At 50.0% G+C, this 18755-nt stretch overlaps 1 protein-coding gene and 1 long non-coding RNA gene across 5 annotated transcripts; one reads left to right on the plus strand and one right to left on the minus strand.

Moving 5' to 3' along the window:
• Positions 1-4711: 4711 nt before the first annotated feature.
• Positions 4712-10894, minus strand: WFIKKN2 (WAP, follistatin/kazal, immunoglobulin, kunitz and netrin domain containing 2). The gene is made up of 2 exons (XM_015880298.2): positions 10006-10894; positions 4712-7882 (listed from the first exon to the last, which is right to left on the minus strand). The coding sequence occupies exons 1-2, from the start codon at positions 10204-10206 to the stop codon at positions 6371-6373; spliced, it is 1713 nt and encodes a 570-aa protein (XP_015735784.1). The 5' UTR covers positions 10207-10894; the 3' UTR covers positions 4712-6370.
• Positions 10895-14165: 3271 nt separating this feature from the next.
• On the plus strand, positions 14166-18743 carry LOC116654202. Of its 4 annotated transcripts, none has more exons than XR_004309204.1 (6): positions 14166-14896; positions 15018-15151; positions 15273-15427; positions 16176-16336; positions 17763-17884; positions 18205-18743. It is a non-coding gene; the product is annotated as an uncharacterized LOC116654202 (long non-coding RNA). The 4 variants fall into 4 exon arrangements; XR_004309203.1 differs by having other exon boundaries at positions 18255-18743; XR_004309206.1 differs by having other exon boundaries at positions 15055-15151; positions 18255-18743.
• The last annotated feature ends 12 nt before the right edge of the window (positions 18744-18755 follow it).

The following is an 18755-nucleotide window of genomic DNA, read 5'->3' on the forward strand; positions in this document are numbered from 1 at the left end:
GCTGCAGCTCAGCAATGGAGGAGGAAACCGTGCTCACCTCCAGGGCGGACCAGAGAGGGAAACCTTCACTGTGTGAGCTATTTCTGCCTGTAGCCACCAGTGACACTTTCCTTCACCACGTGTGGGCTGTGGGCAATGTGCTCTGTGGACATTTTGGTTGGAGATCTCTGGGCTTGAAGTTTTGGTGCCACATCAGCTCCTGCTCTTCCAAACAGCGCTGTGCTCATTTTGCTCATACATTACAAATCAAAAGGGTTTGTTTTTGTTTTGTAGTTATGTTTGCAAAAATGTGCCGGTGTTGGGAATTGCTGTTTGCAGGCCTGAAAGCACCTGAGCTCGAGGCTGGAGGGCTGTGGAGCGGAGCTGGTTGCACTGCACCGTGCAAACAAACTGGTGTTTTTAAAGCAGACCCAGAAGAGTTTGCAAATGTATTTATTTAAGCAAGCAACACAACTGCTGCTACCAATAATGGATCTGCAGAGCAATTGTGTGTTTGCTGAGCTCATGGGCCACTGAGTTCTGTGTATGTTACATGGTTTGCACAAATCAATATGTAAAGTACGCACACATCTGGAACAAAGACAGGGATTTGAATAGTGACCTGCTTAGCACCTGGCACCGCCTGGGTCTTCAGGGCAGAAATACAAGATTCTTTTTAATGAGCTGCTGGGTTTTGTTAGGCCATCAATGCATGTTTCATGAGGCTGCGTGACTCCTGCAGGGTGCAGATACCGCAGGAGCTGGGCTTCAAGCTGCCTCACTTACCTGGCCAGGGAGGGCTCCACGTCCCACACACAGCAGCTCAGCTGCCCATGGCCAAGGGCACGGCTGTGCCTTTCCATTCCAGCAAGAAGAAAAAGGAAGCTTTATTCAGAAAAAACCCCACACCCTGACAGTAGAAATAGACGAGGGCTTCCATCTCATCCAAAGAAACCTCGCTCTTTTTTAGAGCTCACAGTAAGTCCCTAGATGGCAACACTGCTCTTTCTGACCCCAGTGTAGTACTGTGAGCTTTGTCGTGGCTGACGGATCTCCTAAAGCTCCTGCTTTGGAGATTATGTGATTAAGTGAGACCTTAAACTTCCATTCACAAACGAAAACGGGAATAAGAGTATGTGTTTAATGCTGGTGGGGGCAAAGGGCAGCTTAAAGCTGGGGTCGCTGGAGGCCTCAGCAATCAGATGGCAAATTGGAGAAGAGCTGGAGTCCCCAAGGGTTGGTTTGGGCAGGTGCAAGTGATGGGATGTGAGCAGCAGTCTCAAACTGTGATGAGGGAGGTTTAGACTGGGTGTTAGGAAGGACTTAATGGAGAGAGCAGTGAGGCTCTGGGTTGGGCTGCCTGGGGAAGCATGTCAAGGTCTTCTCCAATTTAAGGTCTCTTCCTGGAGAAGGTTATCAGAGACCACAGAGATGAGGCCACCTTTGGTGTAAGGTCCATTCTGCACACCCGTAGATGCAGAAAGCCATTACCTTTTGGCATTCAGCCTGTGTGTTTGCCATGGCTCTGTGCAGCCCATGAGGCTGTGCTCAGCCCTGCCCAGCAGCTGCTCTGCATCTGTATCTGCGAGCAGCTCTTCTTTCACTTTAACACCAAACTGAGTGGGAAAAGCAGCCCTGCATTATGGCAGAGATGAGATCTTTGTGCCCATCTCCTGATTAGATGACTTTTGAGCTGGCACAGTGGAAACTGAACTGCAAATCTTATAATCAAACATACAATTTGAGTTTCCTCCTGAGTTAATTACCTAAGTCACATACATTCGTTAGCTACAAGAAACGACAGCAGAAATTGAGATCTGATTGCAATATTCACTTTTTGGACGATCTGCAGGTCAAGTATTATTCACTGAAGAGATCCATGAGTAATTTGGAATAACTGGACCAGTATATTTAGAAACCGAGCAATCTGCGAGCAGGGAGACGGAAAGTGCCCAACAAATTACACACTGTGTTCTTTTCTTGCGGCTCTGGAGATGGCTTTGATTGCCTTATCACATCCTGACTACATCTATTTTTCCCCATAAGCCTCAGTTTCTCCGGCTGTATCTCCCGGCAGGGATGGAAGCAGAATGGATGACCCAGCTCCGTGGGGCTGCTTTCCCCTCGGGAAATCTAAATAGCGCAGCCAAGGGTCTGCGAAACAGCCAAACCCAGCAGGGCGAGGCCGGCTGACCCCAACGGGAGGGGGGTCCGCTCCCCTTGGGGCTGCGGGCAGGTCCCGCATCACGATCCCGCACGCCATCTCGCGTCCGGCCGTGGAGCAGCCGCGGCTCCTGCCCCACTTTGCGGCTCCTCCGGCGTCACTTCGGTGCGGGGACGCGAGTTTCCACTTAGAGCCACAAGAAATGCGCAAATAGGAAGAGGAGGATGTGCGAGAACAGGGGTGGATGGAGGATGTGGAGAGCCTGGGGTCACACAGGGCTCGGATGAGGACAACTTGCTTGAAGGCATCACAGCAGTGCACAGTTAGGACTCATTTTTCCACCAAGTGTCAATTATAAAGCAATATTGGATTTCATCTCTTCCTCTCTGTATCACACTGGTCAGCCTGATGACTTTCACTCTCTCTTACACTTTTTACCAGGTCTGCTGAGTTTTGCTGCCCGGTCCCCAGGAATTGAGCTCTGAATGAGCTGTGTCTGTGACACCCCCACCCCTCCACTCCTGCAGCAGACTGAAGCAAAGGTTATCTGCTGCAGTTAATAGTTAAGCAATGTCTTGATTTTACCCTGGGGTGAGCACCATCTGATTCTGCGATTTGTGACTGTTGCTTTTCTATTTATTGCAGGCAGTAGAGGAAGTAATGTCCTTTGCACGTGTTACAATACCCACTTTGGTCAGCCAGGAGCAGAGCAAAGGACAGAAAGGCACAAAGTTCTGAAGGGGCAGTTCTTTCTCCTAGCAGTCAATGCAACCCAACCACCACGTTGCTGTGCCAGTTTAAGGTGCAGAAATGTTCCCCCTCCTCCCTCTTTTCCTCATTCTCTTTTTTTCCAGCCTCCTCCTTTCTGTCTGCGTTTCTGGCCATCACTGTGACCAACAAGGGGGTGAGAACCGGCCCTGTGAGCCCATTAAGCCCTGCTCAGTGTTGGCCCCATAGAGAGCTGGCTGAGGGGAGGCTGCGATAGGCAAAGAGTGAAACACCACAACTGGGATTTGCTGGCTGAAATCCCAACAGCCTTTGAAAGACTTTCCATTCCATTTCCAAACTCTCAAGCCTGAATGTCTTATCATTTGCCCAGCCATAAATAGCTGTGAACTGAGCAGGCTGGTCTGCTTTTGGAGCTGATAGTTACGTCCAATAATGCCACAGTGTTATCTTTGTATCCCACTGGTGTTTGCATTGTAGATCAGGAGCCCAAGCTGGCTTTTTTTTTTCTTTCTTTCTTTTCCCAAAGATTTAAAGAGCTGGCGGAACATTTATTCAGTTGTGCAACCTCTGTTCTGAGTACTTCTCAGGGCCTGGACATGGGACTCATTTTTCGTCCTTTGACAGCCACTGTAAATCTATAAGGCAGCTGGAGGTCACTTATAGTCAATCAGTAACCAGAGCTTGTGAAGGGAAAACACAAAATATTTGGTATAAAAACACGGGCTCCACACTCACAGCTCCCACTGTGGGTGATGCACTCAGAGCTGAAGAGCAGCAAAGGGCCCTTGCGGACTCCAGAAGCTCCCAGACCCCTGATCTGGATATCCAGCCTGGCCATACTTTTTTTCCTTGCTCTGCACACATCATTTGTATTACAGCAGTGTGGGCCAGGAGGTGCTTCAGGTGGAAGCAGTGGTGTCCATCTGGTGCCAGCTGAGGCCTGTGGCAGGCACAGGTTCTTACAGGAGCCCCTAATTTCCTTCCCAACAACTGGGAGCGAAGCTCTTAAACACCCCCACTGTTTAATCACACCCCAGAAGTGTCACCATCTCTGTTCCTAATTCTGGAGCTGGTCACCCATCAGAACTTCACCTGACCTCGTCCCCAGCCCTTGCAATGAGAAAACTTCCTCCTCCTCAGTTTCCTCTTTCTCTTTACCTTGCTCCAGGTTTGTGTTGATGCCACCTCCTCCCTCTGTGTAGCTGCCCTGCCACCCATCCCTCATGCCAACCAGGACCTGCACTCTGGGTGTGCTGTCACAAGCTGCTCACCATCACTTTTTTGCTGCTATTCTGCCCTAATAGAGCTTGGCTGTGCAGATGGTTTGCACAATAACCTGTGACTCATTTTCAGATCCATATGCTGGATGGTTTCCATCTTCCTTGAGCCGCAGGGTTTGCTGATTATTGTGTTGCACTGTTCATTTTCAGACTGGGAAGTGGGCAAGCAGCTCTGTGTGCTCCTGATTCATGGCTCCCTCCCACTGCAAAGCTTGGTGTGGGTTGCAGGACCTGCAGACCTTCCCCCACTTTGCACCGGCCCAGCTGACACGGGTCGGCCTCCTGCTCACCTCCTGGGCCAGAAGTGACATGCAGGTCTTCCATTTCTCCCACGTGTTTAATACAAACAGGCATTTCCCTCCAACTTTCTGATAACTTTAAGATTACCTTGAGACGTGAATCCAGAGAGCAGGATGGACAAGGAAGTGTGAGTAATGCAGGAGGGATTTTCTGATCACCCATTAGCTTTGCCTGGGCTTTAACAACATCCTGCAGCACTTGGCCCTGTGCGTGTCCTTTCTGCAGCTGGAGGACTGGTCAGACTTGAATTTTAGGCGTCTTAAGGATTTATTAAGAGGCAGAACTGAAATGTTAGCTTGGAGAGGTGAGCTAAGCTCCTCAAGGTCAGGAGGTAGAGAGGATCTGGTTAGGGCAGCCCTATGCCCGGGGACAGCCGGGGACAGAGTTCCCCCTGCACTGGATGCTCGTGGCACGGCTCCTCCTGCCTTGGGGAGATGCAGTTTGGAAAGCACATGTGCACCCAGGCTTAGGCACAGCGCTGTGCTCATTGGAAAAGCCATGGAGGGGCCACTTTTTGCTCTCAGCTCTTCTGGAACCACTGGGTGCACATCTCCAGAACCACTCCATGCTATGGGGGAGGTGACCCAACCCAACCAGGAGGTGCTACAGACAAGACTCACCATGCAGCTCTCCTCTCTGTCAGATGGGGATGTTTCCCACCAGAGGAAGGAATTTTTCCAGGAACAGCCTTTTCTTTATTTAAGGATTTTTTGCATAGGCAAAAGTTACACGTTTTGGACACACAAATGTTCAAATGGGTACACTCACACTCACACCCACAGCTCACGCTGTCTCTCAGGGTTTCTATTCAGCACATGGCTCTGTGCAAAATGTTTTCTGAGGTTTGAAAGTGTGCCCTAAAATGATCAGATTGTTAAATGCCTTTAAAGCGTCCGCTGCGTGTGTCTGTGCAGCCCTTCACTGGCTTCATGTCTGTGCACACAAGGTGCAGCCTGCAGACCGTGTGTGGCACTTTCCTATTCTGAACTTCATTCTGGCTGCTTTTATTTCACCTTCTCAGCTACAGGAACATGGTTGCTGATGGAGTTAAGCAATACATCGCTGCATGCGATTGAGTGCGAAGGAATGATAAAAGCACAACAGCTGGCAGCACAGAGCCAGCTCCTCGCCTGGAGTTTGCGTGAGAGTCAGACGACATGCTGATTAAAACCAAAACAGGAAAGTGCAATAGAGTAAGAGTGTTTGCTGACATTGCTACGACAGAGAAGTAATTTCAGGGGTGACTGTGCCTTGGCCTTTCACACAGACCTGTTGTCCTGCATCTCGGACCTGGGGAGTTCCTCTGGGGGAATATCCTCAAATAAAGATGGTAGTAGTTGCCATTCAGAAACGAGGTACAATGCAAAGGAAACAGCCAGGAATTAAAATAAGCAAGTTGGCAGTGCATAGATTGGTTAGATCTGCATGACTGTAAATACAGACAATAACTTACAGACTTTTCTCTTGAAATATATTAGTGTTGCTACGAGGAGGCAAGAATATGACATTTATAACAACTTACCATCACATTTCCATAGTGTAAAGGAGACAGATTAAGTTGCTATTATATATTACTTAGCCATGTACCAATTAGCTACACAAATGCTATGAATTCCGTCATTTATGATGGAAGCTATATAAGAATTGTATAATTACTGCAGTGAGTCATCTAGTTAAATGGCATTCCTATATGGACAGATTTACTTCAATGCAAGATTAATAGCCTTTTGCTGCTGTTCTACGTGCTTGCCAAAGACCATACTACATCGTTGCTAAGCATCATTAATGGATTACAATAAGGGTTCTGCTTAATTCCTACAGTGTATCTTCAAGCAGCTTGTTTAGTCTGTGCACTAGCCTAGCCCTTGTTAGCCCTACGTAACACACAGGTCTGGAAGGCTGACGTGTGTGGAGGAGGTTAATGTAATCCTAGGAACTCTTTCAGAAGCTCGCAGGTTTTCTTGTGGATGACTTCACGGAGTTTCCGTACGCGGCGGATGCTGGAGGTCCCCACAAAGCTGTCTGGCTGTAGGACAGCCATGCCGTTGTGGACATCTCCCATGATGATGAGCTGACCGTCCACCGTGGTCATATTGGGACACGGGCAGCTCCAGTCCATGTTGAAAAGCGTTATTTCCAGGGGTTCCTTCCCCAGGAATTTTAATCCCATTTTTTCATCTTTGAGGATCTCCTCCACTGTCACCAGGGCATGTCCTGAGTCTTGGTCTTCGGTCAGTTCTGTAATACGGCCCAGGATCACAAAGTCGCTTTTGCAGAAGCTCGTCACCAGCTTCTGGCGTGGCTTGCAGGCTTTGCAGTGTGTGTTCTTTGGGAAAGGACACATCTCTTCGCAGGCCTCCCGGCTCTCAAAGTTGTTCTCATTACCTCCACACCCACCATAAATGAAGGACTGGCACTGCTTTGTCAAGCTGTTGTAGGCCCATCTGGGCTCGTAGGCTTTGCAGTGACCTTGGAGGGCCGGTAGATTGCAAATGTTGATCGGGCCGTTCATGCACGTTAACATACAGTTCTCATAGGTCTCAAAGTGGTTGAGGTTGCTGTTACAGTTCCCGTAAATGAAAGTGAAGCAGTTGTTTTTCTTTGCATCATAATACCACCTGGTCTGCTCTTCTCCACAGTCTTCGCTGTCCGGTTGCTTCAGGCACTCATCGGTTGGAAAGTGTGTTCTGTTCTGGGCAGCCTCTTTGGATGTGGGTTCTCCTTTGATGACTGACAATGGGAAATCAGCCCTGAGGAGGCCACCGCTGTTTCTAGCGGTGCAGGTGTAGATACCCGCGTCTTGCAGCTGTGTGTTGTAGATGACCAGCTGGGCTATGTTAGTGACAACCACATTCCCTCTGACATGATTTGGCTTCATAATGACTTTTTCTTTGCCCTCAACCTGCTTCTCCCATGTAATTTCTGGCTTGGGTCTCCCTGTAACATCACAGAGGAAGCTGACAGTCTCTCCTACATAGACGGACTGATGGACGGGGTTGTTCACTAATGCTGGTGGCAAGATATCGATGATGGTTGTCTCGGAATAGGCTGTAGTAGGGCGAGCTGTTGTTTCTGGTGGGATTGGGCTGGTGTTTGGCCAGGTAAGATGGTATCGACAGGTGACTACATTCAAAGTAATGCCTTTGATGCAAGCTTCTGCATCCATGTAGCACTTGTTGTAGTAGGTGAGCCCATCAGAAGCACAGGTGAAGTTGGGCTCCTTCTCGCAGCGGTCCTTGCACTTGCAGACAGGCTGCCCATCCCAGATGTCACACTCTGAGCCTTGCTGGATGCACATGAAGCGGTCGCAGGTTGCCTCTTTGGGCATCCCCACTGGCCCTTTCTTCCCCTTGACATCCATGTACCGAGCTGCCACGCAACTCTTTGTCCCGCAGACATTGGGGCAGCACTTCTCAAAGGTCTCACACTCCTGCAGGGAAAGAAAGGAACCTGTTCATTACTGGGGACAGAGTTAAGACCCCCTTAGGGACCCAGCAAACAGAGAGCCCAGAAACTTATGAGGCTTCAAATTCAGTGGACCAGATTTTGACACAGAGATCCGTGGCCCAAAACTCAGAGTCCCCATCAGCAACATGTAACCCTCTCCAGCAGCTCCCAGCAGGAGGCTCAGCATGCAGGGATTTGCAAAGGTCTCCAAGAGAAGCCTCTAGAGAGGAGAATGCACTGCTATTTCTTAAACACTAACCTCACCGTACGCCTTTCCTAGAGTCACATGGATTCCTTGACTACAGAGCTAACAACCCCCCTTCAGCACGCTCCGAAATGCCCGAGGACAAGCCTTGAGAAACAAGAGCGGATGGAAAGACTTATCGTATGGCTGTAGGCAGTAATCCGCCTTATTTTCCAGAAAAGTATGTAAAGTATTATTTGAATTCCCCGAGAATAACAGCCTTCTGCTGGAGGTGAAGCTGCCAAGGATTTGTAATTGTTCACATTGTAGAGGAAATAATAGAATATTTCAAAAGTAAGGAAATTCTGGATCCCAAAATAATTTTTCTATGGTATTTAGAAAAACAAACCCCAAACAGCTCATTATGGCTTCTCTGTCCTATTTTAGCCCTATGCTCAAATGCAGCGCCGCTCTTCTGAAGATTTATTAGCTGCACTCAGCTCTAAATTGTGGTTAATTTTAGCAGGATTTTTGTCTTTTGTGCAGGAAAGGTATTTGATTCGTGTCCGCTGATGCACGGCTGCTGTGTTGGTACAGATCACTTTAAGTGGCCAAAGACCTCGCTACACAACAGGGCACACTTCCACTGCGTGTTGAACCTCCACAGCCCCCCTGAAATCCACCACATTTCTCTGTAAGTGAGAACAGCGTGTTTTTCAAGCTGCCAAACTAAATAGCTTCCCTTGAGTGCAGTATCCTTTCCTTATTGGGAAAAAAAGATGACCTAATAACGCAGCTCTTTCCCCATTTCCAGCTGCACATTAGCAGGTTTCAGAAGGAAAGTTGCAAAATGGTTTCAGATGAGGTTAAGGAGCACGGTTTAGCAAAGCCAGCAGCTCTGTCTGTGTTTGCCTGCAGAGCACTGCACGCGAGTCCCCAGGTCTCTGTGGGCACACGAGGCTAAATGAGTATTTTTATCCAGTGATTTCTAGCTTTCAGTAAATTATTAAAACAATGTCATCTGCTGCTACTGCTGCTGGGTTTTTACAAGTCTTTTAATATTCATCGCTGCACCTGGTAGTTGAAATAAAGAAGGCTCAATCAAGAAGGGCAAAAGTAGAAAGAATACTTTCATTCATAACACACGGGATCCATGGAGCAAATCTCTTTGTTCACTTGATGACCAGCCTTTTTCCCCTCTTTTTTTCCCTCCTGCTTTCAGGAACAACATGGCCATGGAGCACGGACCCGGTGACTCCTTCCTGCCTGGTACGTGCACTGCCAGCCCGCTCTGGGCTGCAGGAGCTTTGCTGATGCTGAAAGAGGCAGGAAGAGCAGGTATTGTCAGATGCCAGCTTGAGCTGCAGTGCTGACAGGTTGAAAAATGCATTTTAGGGCTGTGACTTAAGCACATTTAGAGCTGGGAGCATCACAGAGAACATCTGCTTGGTCATTTTAGCTGTGCTCCTGTTCTGCACGCCAAGCACGCTTCATGTTTCAAGTGCAGCAAAGGCTGATGATTTACATGTTAAATCAAACGATTCCATACGCAGCTCCCCACGGGAGCAAAGCATTAAGCACCGATGATGGCTACAACAATAAAGAGCAAAATACTGTGAACTGACCCCAAGGCACCCTGAGTTCCAAGAGTATCAAATTCTGATGTTTCTTTTGACAAGAAAGCAAGAAAAATGATCAAAGAGAATGAGCTCAGCACCCACATCAGCACGAGCGACAGCTGCCACACACCTCACCCAGCTGATAATTCATCAGACGCCGTCTGTCTTACGTAGGTCACAGGTCAATCAAATACATGCACTGTCTGTATTCAGCCCTGCGCGGTGCCGCTGCTCCGCTGCCACAAACACGCCAACAAAACCCACCGCCCGCAGCGCACAGATGTGCAGAAGCGCATCACTCACCAGGTCAGCTTCGCACTCCCTCTTGCAAGTGCTCTGCGCGTCTACCCACAGGTTGGGGTTCATGTCATTGGGGCAAATCCCCGCGTGCGAGTACCGGATCGGGGGTAACGCTCTCCCTTGCAGAGAGACCTCCAGAAGCAACAGGACACTGCTCTTCCCCAGCAAGATCCACATCCACCGCGTGAACAGCACCAACACCATCTCAGAACTTCTCCTGGGCAGCGGCAGTGACGGAGCTGGAGGCAGCACCTGTCTGCCTGGGCTGCTGCCTTTGGTGTGCCTTAAGTTTTCGAGGAACCCGAGTGCACCTGACCTCTGTGAAAGCCTCAGCAAGCTCCTTTGCTGCCTCTCCTGCTAGAGCAGCTTGGTTTGGACCTCATTGGATTAAAGGTCCTAGGAAGTTACCCCTTATTTTAAGAGAAATGCTAATAGCCTGAGCGGAGTTAGCCCTATTTATACCCTGCCTCTGTTAACAAGTCAGAAAAAGTAAACTTGATTTCTTTGACAGGCACACGCTTCCTATGTCCTGGTGGCAGTCAGACAGATTTGTTGCAAGAAAAAAAGCTGGAAAGAGTTTAAAAGGCTGGAACTGGCACGGTGGGACCCCTGCATGTTTCTGAATGCAGAGAGGCCTTCTTAACCCCTTTAGACCTAAAGTACTTCCCTATGCTAAGAATGGCATTTACTTCTGAAAGAGTACTTGTCTGAATAACAGGGACCCGCGATCAGGGGATTTCCCCACGGCAAGGGGCTACACAATCACTGCTAAAAGGAACGAGTAATAGGATTGAAGCAATTAAAGCCAGAATATCATATTTTAACCCAGTAAGTAGGGAAGAAATAACTTCTTTAAACTTAGGGTCTGCAGAGCAGAATGGCTTCACAGCTTCCCCTGGGCTCCTCCAGGCTTTTTTCTCCTCTCTGGTGCTGAGGTTTCCAGGATGAAGCTTTGAATGTCGCCCTCCAACCCCACGCAAGATGTTAAACTGTGGCCGAATTCCACCCCCCATTTCCCAACAGTGGGATCCTGGCTTTCAGTGCACTGCCGACCCCTTTAACAGCCACACACACAAAAAAAGAAGTAGAAGTTCAACTCTATGGAAACCTGCATAAAGGAATGTACAGCAATTTTGCATTGGGGGTGTGTGTGGGGGGGGGATTCAGCCAAACTGAGTTCCTCATTGACTGATTATTACAGCAAGAGGCCGACCCTTTTCATGCTGAATGCTTGCCACAGTCTCAAAGCAAGTGGCAGAGGTTGGGGCTGCTCAGCACCTGCCTGGGAGCACCAGGTGAGCTGCATCACAGCGGGGATCTGCAGAGCGGGGCTGGGGAAGGCTCTGCATCTGCATGGGATGCACAGCTGCCGTGCTGCTGGGTTCAGGCAAGCAGGGCTGTTTCTAACGGCTGCTGTGGATGGGCCTAAATGCAGGGATGCCCCAGGAGCTGAGGTTACTGCTCCTCCACAGTGCATTTACCTGCTGGTGCACCCCAGAACTTCCTCTAGAGGAAGGTCCAGCAGCCTGGTTGTGTCTTCCCCCACCTGTGGCATTTCTGTGGCACCCCGGGCTCATGAGAGGGGCTTAAGCTGCTGGAATTCATGTGCCCACAGGAATGAAATGCTCAGCGTTTAGATTTCGTATGATGTGCAGAGAAAAGTGGCCCAAATGAGCTGTTCATAAGGAGTGAAGTGAACCACCAGGCAGCAGTTTGGAGCTGATTTATTCTCTCTGAAACTTCAGAAACCTGCATGACATTAGTACAAAGTGCGGCTGTGCGCGAATGTTTTATTCAACACTTGTTTACAAAGACAAGCGCAGCACCCTGCGATGCCTAAAAAAGCCAACCCAAAATGACACATTCCCAAGAGGTACTTAAAATTCTTACAGCTCTATTAACAACAAAATCACATGTATTAGAGGTTCTGCTGACTAAACAAAGACACTTTATGTTGTACAACTGACTACAGACAGGCTTTGAAAGCAGCTGTACGTGGGGCTCGCCGCGCGGCTGTCACACTGTGGGTGATGGTGATGAACATGGGGTCTGACCCTCAGCCATGGGGAGGGCAGGGTTTGTCCTCAGGCCATGGGGCAGCCCCCATCAAGATGTGATTTTTCCCTATGGAGATTGTCTGGGACTGTTTCAGTGTGATGAGACAAATGTGGGTCTGCATCGTTGGTCCCTGCCTGGTGCCACAAAGCCACCTTCTTGCACACGTTGGCCATGCTGATAAGAGAACCCCAAGTGAGGCTGCCTATCAGCACGAAGAAATAACTCCGTGTGATTTATTTTTCCCCTTCCAGACAGAGGATTGGTTGCCCAGATGCACATTTCAGCCTTGAGGGAGCAGAGCGGGGCTCTGAAGCACCAGGTAAAGGTTGGTGGCAGACAGAGCAGTTTTTGGCTCTGTTAATGGCCATCTCCATCCAGAGGGATCTTCTCCCAGGACATGTAAGTCCCCTTGTGTCTTTTGGTACACAAGTTCCGTATTCTCACATTCAACATGCGAATATATTCAGCTCCAGGCTGATGGAGATAAGAAGGGAGTGGGTAAATGTATCCATCTGGAGGGGCATTTGGATGGGACTAACATTAATAAGGCATTGGAGATTTCTGTTAACTGAGAAATCAGGCTTTCAGCCAAACCTTTTCAGAAGAAGCCTTATAGGGAATCAAACCCTGTCTGGATCCAATGGACGTGGAACAGACACTGTGTCCCCCTGAGTTCCACTGCTGCAGGGACAGGGAGCACTCAGCCCTTGGCCACTCGAACAGCGCTGGCAGAGTGAGGACAGCAGCTCCTCAGACCTCCCACTGATGGGGACAGGCAGCTCCTGAGGTCGGAGGAGGCAGTGAGGGCTCTGAATAACCCTCGTCAGCTGCCTTGTCACAGCCAGGACGTCACCCAAAGGCCGTGACCCAGCCTGGCACATCCAGGAGGTGACACGAGTACACGGACAGCCCGGGGTTGGCTGAGCTCTGTGGGATTAATGCACCCAGCATCCCTGGGGCTTCACTGAGGGCTCATTCCTCATCCAGCCCCCTCTACACTCCACAGATGCCCATCTGACATTGCACCACAGCCTTGAAATCCCTCCTGGTTAGAGCTATGATCTACAATTGAACTAACTGCCGCTGCTTTCATTGATGATAATTTCTTTGCCTTTTTTCTCACCCTTCCCAAGCTCCAATGGCATGTCCTTGCCCCTCTCCACTGTGCCAAGCGCAGATCCAACATTGCTTAGGCCCCTTCCATCTGAGGAGGGAAACAGGAGAAAGGATGGATGTGGTGTTGCTTTTTAAACTGCTTTGAAAGGAACAGCAAGCTGCCGATGGTGTTTATTAGGCAAATCGAGCAGCCCTCACCTGGAGCTGCCAGGCGGGCGGCAGATGGATTTGCTGGCATTATTGTGGAAGGGCTGTTGGCAGGAGCTGCCACCCTGCAATGCTCAGCCTCCCTTCTCCCATTGATCTCCGTCATGGCGAAGGGGCCCTTGCGAATTCGCCCTCTCGTGCTGCCTGGGCTGGCAGCCACTCGGAGCCCGCTTTGCCAACACAAACACGACACACACAAACACAGCGGCCCCTCTCCAGGCCCAGCCAGCACTCAGCGCTGCTGCCTGGCAGCTCACACACTGTGATGGGCCACCAGGAGCCCCCACGGCTTCGTGGCTTCAGCTGCAATGGGGAATGGGCTGCAGGAGCATCAGCTTCACAGGTGTGTCCTCAGAGGCACCAAGAGCTCCAGAGGTATATTTGGGCTGAAGGGATGCACTGGTGTGCCTGGAACCTATTTGTGGGGCGATCTGTACACGTAATCAGCGATGGGAGCATATTTCACATTCCCAATAGTTAAGATTTTTGTCGGCATTCCCTGTGATTGCCCACAGGTGCTGCTTCTGCCTTTGGAAATCAGCCACGTGAGCAGATAACTGTGGGCAGGGCAGGGCCAGGCATGGGGCACATTCAGAGCAGTGATTGCTCACTGCAATGAGCTGCTCTGGGTGTGTGTCCTGCCCAGCACACAGATGCTCAGTAAGCAGAAGTTAATGTAGTTAGACAAAAAGGCTCCGTTTGGGGGAAAAATCAATAATGTCAGGGAGTTTATTAGAGGGTTATGGGCCACCTGCTAGAGCTCAGCATCAGGCCTGCGCTGCGTTGTATTGGTGAGAGCTGATGGCTTTGCTCTCAGATGAGGCCGGTGCCAGAATCATTATTTTATGCCTCGGCAGATGGCTTCTGCTCAGGGGTTTTATCTCTGAGTGCAGACATACGACTAATCATCATTTGCTTTCTCTTTCTCTGCTAACGTAAGCTGGGCAGGAAGCAATTGCCAGTTTGATGATGGTTCATTATTGCTAGGTTTGTTCTGTCTGAAACTGCACAGCAAGAGGCAAAGAGGGGACAGAGGAGGAGAACCAACCCATTATCAGTGAGATACATGGAAAGCTTGGTGCAGGAGCCTACTTTCCACCTGCCTGTCTCTCTTTCAGAGGCAATGCCTCAATCCCATGGTCAATTCAGCTGACATCTTTGGGATGTAAAGACTGCAAAGAGCAAATGTTGGGGATGCATCTATCCTGCCTTACATCAGGATGGTTAGTCTGGATAACAAGCACCTGAGGACACTCTGGCAAAGGGTGCAAACAGAATCATCACCAGTTTTGCAGCACTGCTGTTCTGCATATGGTCCTCACAGATACTTTGGTTGTTAGCAGGGCCAACCCAGGGGAGCTCAGGTGCTTGCAATGAACCTGATTGACTAGAATGGATGGAGCCAGGATCCACCCCTTCCCAGCCCTCATTTAAGGACTGGCAGTGAAGGTAAAGGAAGGAGGGGGAGAAGTGGATCTGTTAGAGATCCCTGTGTGCCTGAGTCCTTTCAGAGGTAAGCAGTTTTTCTTCCTTTGTTTCTGTATCTTTGGTTGCTGTATTGGGGCTTGTTTTCATTTGCTGTAGCTTAGGATTGTGCCACTCTTTATTGCTGTTCTTTTTCCCTCATGTTACAGCATTTCAGTGGTGGTTTTCAGATTTTCTTGCTTCCAGCTCCATTTGAATGCAGACTCAGGATACAAGTGCCAGCAGAGGCCTGGTGTAGGCTCTGCTCATCTTTCACCAGCGCATGGAACATCCTTTCAGGAACGTGAGTTAATTTAGTTCCTCGTGTACTGCTGTAGGAGGCTAATGAATATCATTAAACCCATTGTGCAGACCCACTTCAGTCTGCAAATGACCCTAATTCAACCTTCCTTATTTATTTTAAGGAATTCAAAGCCCGGAGGAAGCTGCTTGCTGAGAATCACACAGAAGCAGCCACCAAAGGCTGCAGCCTGAGACTGTGCTTCCAACCCCACGGGCACTGTTTGCTTTTCAAAACCCTAATTTAATGTAGAAGAGTCTGGTTGCTTTTGTTTGTGATGTGAGTCAACTTATGCAGGCAGCACATTTTTAACCTTCTGTGCAAGTGCTGCTGTACTTTAATTTAAGCCCCCAGCTCCCATGTTTCCCCCTTGAAAAGCCAGACCTGCAGCAGCCTGGGGCCTTTGCTGGGCCTGGGAGCCCCTATGGATAACCTGGAGGTGCCAGATCTCCTCTGAGGGTTTGGTTTCCAAAACTCAGCTCTAAACAATAACTAATGTTCACAGAATGGAACTATTTCCATCTCTGCAAATACCACGAAATCCTCACAGTCGATTTTGTCTTTTTAGAATTTAAATCTAAATTAGGACAAAAATGACTTTGGCTGTTGAGCTCTTGCCTGGCTCTGCACCCTCACTGCTGGGTGTCACTTGGTGCAGGCTGTGCCTGGAGCAGCTCCACACCCAGAGCTGGGGATCTCAGCAGCCCTTAATACTGAGCTGCTCTGTGTGTCCCTTCACCATCAGCTCCATGGCACGCTGTGGAGCCCAAACCAGGTGAAGGCTGCAGCTCATCAATCTGCTCTGTGCCACTGACACCACTGCTGGAAACACCCAGCAGTGACCAAATGCAGACCTGCTCCAAACAGGGTGTGGGTCTGGGCACACAGCAGAGCTGGCAGGGGCTGCCTGCCGAGCTGTGGTGCTCAGCTTCCATAGGTCTTCAATGTGGGGCTCCTGCCTGCCCTGCTGCCAGGATGCTTGTCTGTATTTTGTGGCTTTTTTCATTGCTGTTCATTCTGATTTCAGTGCACATTCTCCTTTTAATCCTGTCCTGTGTGTGGCACATGGAGTCCCCCAGCAGCACAGCGGGGCCTGATGAGTTGCAGCACTCAAGGATCCACCCAGAGCTTGGTTGTTTTCGACTGAAAGGCAGCTCAGAGCTCCGCTGCACATAGCAGCTTTCAGGGGTGAGTTCAGCCCTGGCTTCACATGGGAGCAAAGTGTTGGGCTGCTGCAAGCCCAGAGGACAGCTCGACCCTCCTGAGTGCAGATCTGCACTGCAGGCATCCTGCTGGCACAGCTCTGGCTGTGGGGACATTCAGGGTGATGGGATTCCTTGTGGGGCGCTTCAGTTCACAGGGGTGAGCTCTGGCCGGGCTGCCTGCAGTGGGGTGGGAGGATCTGGGGCACCCTCACAGGACCTTGGCTTTGCTCTGTGTGCCTCAGGCAGGACAACGAGCTGACCGGTGTGCATGCAAAACCTTTACATCACTTCTGCTAACACAGCTCTGTGTGTGCAGTGGGAAAAACAGACTGTGAACTTTTGAACACTTCCACAAACAAATTCATTGTTAAAGCTGACCCCATTTGTTGATGTGGGACCGTTACCCACCTGCAGCCCACTCCTGGCTCTGCCATCCCCTAATGCTGCTGCTTCAGAGCACACAGCTTGGTTTGCACTTTCTCAGCACCTTCCGATTTCTTTGAGGAATGGCTGCATACCAATGGGGTGGCCATAGAAAACCAGGTTAGTGCACAGTAGGGGCTTTCACAGGCACTAATCTTGATGACAAAATTATGCGAACAAACACTTCTTGTGTCACCAATATATATTATGTAAAACCTTGTGACTTTGATTATGCGTCTATAATACAGATTAGTCTGTTTGGGTGTTTGGTGCTGACCTCCAATAAGCTCCTAAAGTATTAGCAAGAATTTGCGAGTGACAGGCAGGCAGAGGTGCTGCTCTGCCTAATCCCATTCTCAAAACTCTGGCTGTGTGTGTCTGAGCAGTTTCTGTTCCTCTCCTTAAAGCACCGGGTTATTTCCTTCTCTGCCCTCTCCCCGTTGCCTTTGCCCTTCTCTCCGCTGCTTTGATGTATCACAAACGTTGGAAGATTTAGCAAACCTTATGGATTAGGGCCAGGAAGACAGAGAGAACAAATTTAGAATAGGAGGCAGAGAACGTACCAGCTGAGAGGTGATGCTGTCAATCTCCATGGAGACCTCTTTAGTTACAGCTTTGCTAATTACTCTGTGGAATTGAATAGCGGCTGGTAGAAAGCCCATCCAAGTCAATGGAGAGTTTCTAATTGATGTGTAGCTTCAGCTGGCTGCATCTCAGCGCTGCAAGGAGCACATGGGGCACAGCTCCTGAGAGAGAATGGTTATAATTCGTGTCGTTGGTTTCTGCTGTGATGGTTAAAATGCAACTGAAGGGGAATCCAGGCCTCGCTCTGGTCTTCTGCATTGGGTCGGGATCCCCTGACAGAACCTCAGCCCCACAGAAACAAGTCTAGGCCTTGCTTTAGTGAAATCCTTAGTGCTGTATGTATCTGTGCAGGTGAACCACAGCTAACAGCCTTGCTAACAGCGTGTGGGTTTCCTCCACAGGCCACCAGCAATGAAATGGGAGCAGACGCACAGGAACCTTTAGGCTCCAGCTGCCCGGGCAGGATGATGAGCAGGAGCCCCGTGTGCCCCACAGGGGCCACTTCCACGGCTTGGGAGAGCAGGTGAGGGGCTGCGGGTCTGGGCAGGGGGGAATTCAGCACAATGCACAGGGAAAAGACAGGGCCCCCCTCAGCTGCCCGGCTCATGGGGGGCTCTGGGCCCAACCCCAGGGCAGACTTTGGGATCCACACACCGCAGCTCAGGCTCGTCACCGCTCCAAGCCAAACTGGCTTTAGCCACTAATCCACTGAACAATCTCCAGTTGTTATCAAAATCTACCAGGCTCCTTATCCTCAAGTCCCTGAGCTGATGTACCACACCCCCCCCCCCAGCTTCCAGTGCTCTGCCTTGTTTGTTCAGGAGTGATTTGTTTGTCCTGCAGATGGGAACAAGGTTAAATTAACAACTGGAATAATACATCATCTGCTTTAGTTCTGAAGGGGTCCATCAGCCAAGGGAAGAAGAGGATGTGCTGGAAGAGCAGGAGAGCTGCCCTCGATCCCACTGGCGGTGCCTGCATCAATTCCTACTTGGCCACTCAGACTTCACAGGCCTTAAAATAAGAAGAAACGGGCTCAGACTGAATTGGCAGATGGTGGTTTCACCAAAAAAGGAGAACAGAGCCCTTACAGCAGCTCGGTCCCATCCAGCAACGTGCAAACAGGCAGATATTACAAGTGAGCCAATTAAATCTGGGAAACTGCTGAGGACAAGGACTGTCCCGGTGCTGTGGATGGTCCCTGCTGTGAGAGGTCCCATCTCAGCTCTGCGTGGCATTGCTGCGCCTTCTGCTGCTCCCATTGATTCCAAAGGCTGAGTGCTGCTGGACGCAGGCGCTGAGCACCCATGGGTGGCAGCCGAAGGGCCGGGCACGGCTCCCTCGGGCTCGTGCTGTGGCTCAGGGCTCGTTGTGCTGCTGGGGGCCGAGGCCGC

The sequence above is a fragment of the Coturnix japonica genome, chromosome 18, assembly GCF_001577835.2.
Source record: "Coturnix japonica isolate 7356 chromosome 18, Coturnix japonica 2.1, whole genome shotgun sequence".
NCBI classification, from domain to species: domain Eukaryota; kingdom Metazoa; phylum Chordata; class Aves; order Galliformes; family Phasianidae; genus Coturnix; species Coturnix japonica.

Excerpts from the sequence above, each read along its gene's own strand:
- WFIKKN2 (XM_015880298.2), bottom strand. The coding sequence starts at position 10,206 with ATGGTGTTGGTGCTGTTCACGCGGTGGATGTGGATCTTGCTGGGGAAG. Across the intron at positions 7,883-10,005 it reads GGGAGTGCGAAGCTGACCTG|GAGTGTGAGACCTTTGAGAA; the intron begins GTGAGTGATGCG and ends CTTTCCCTGCAG.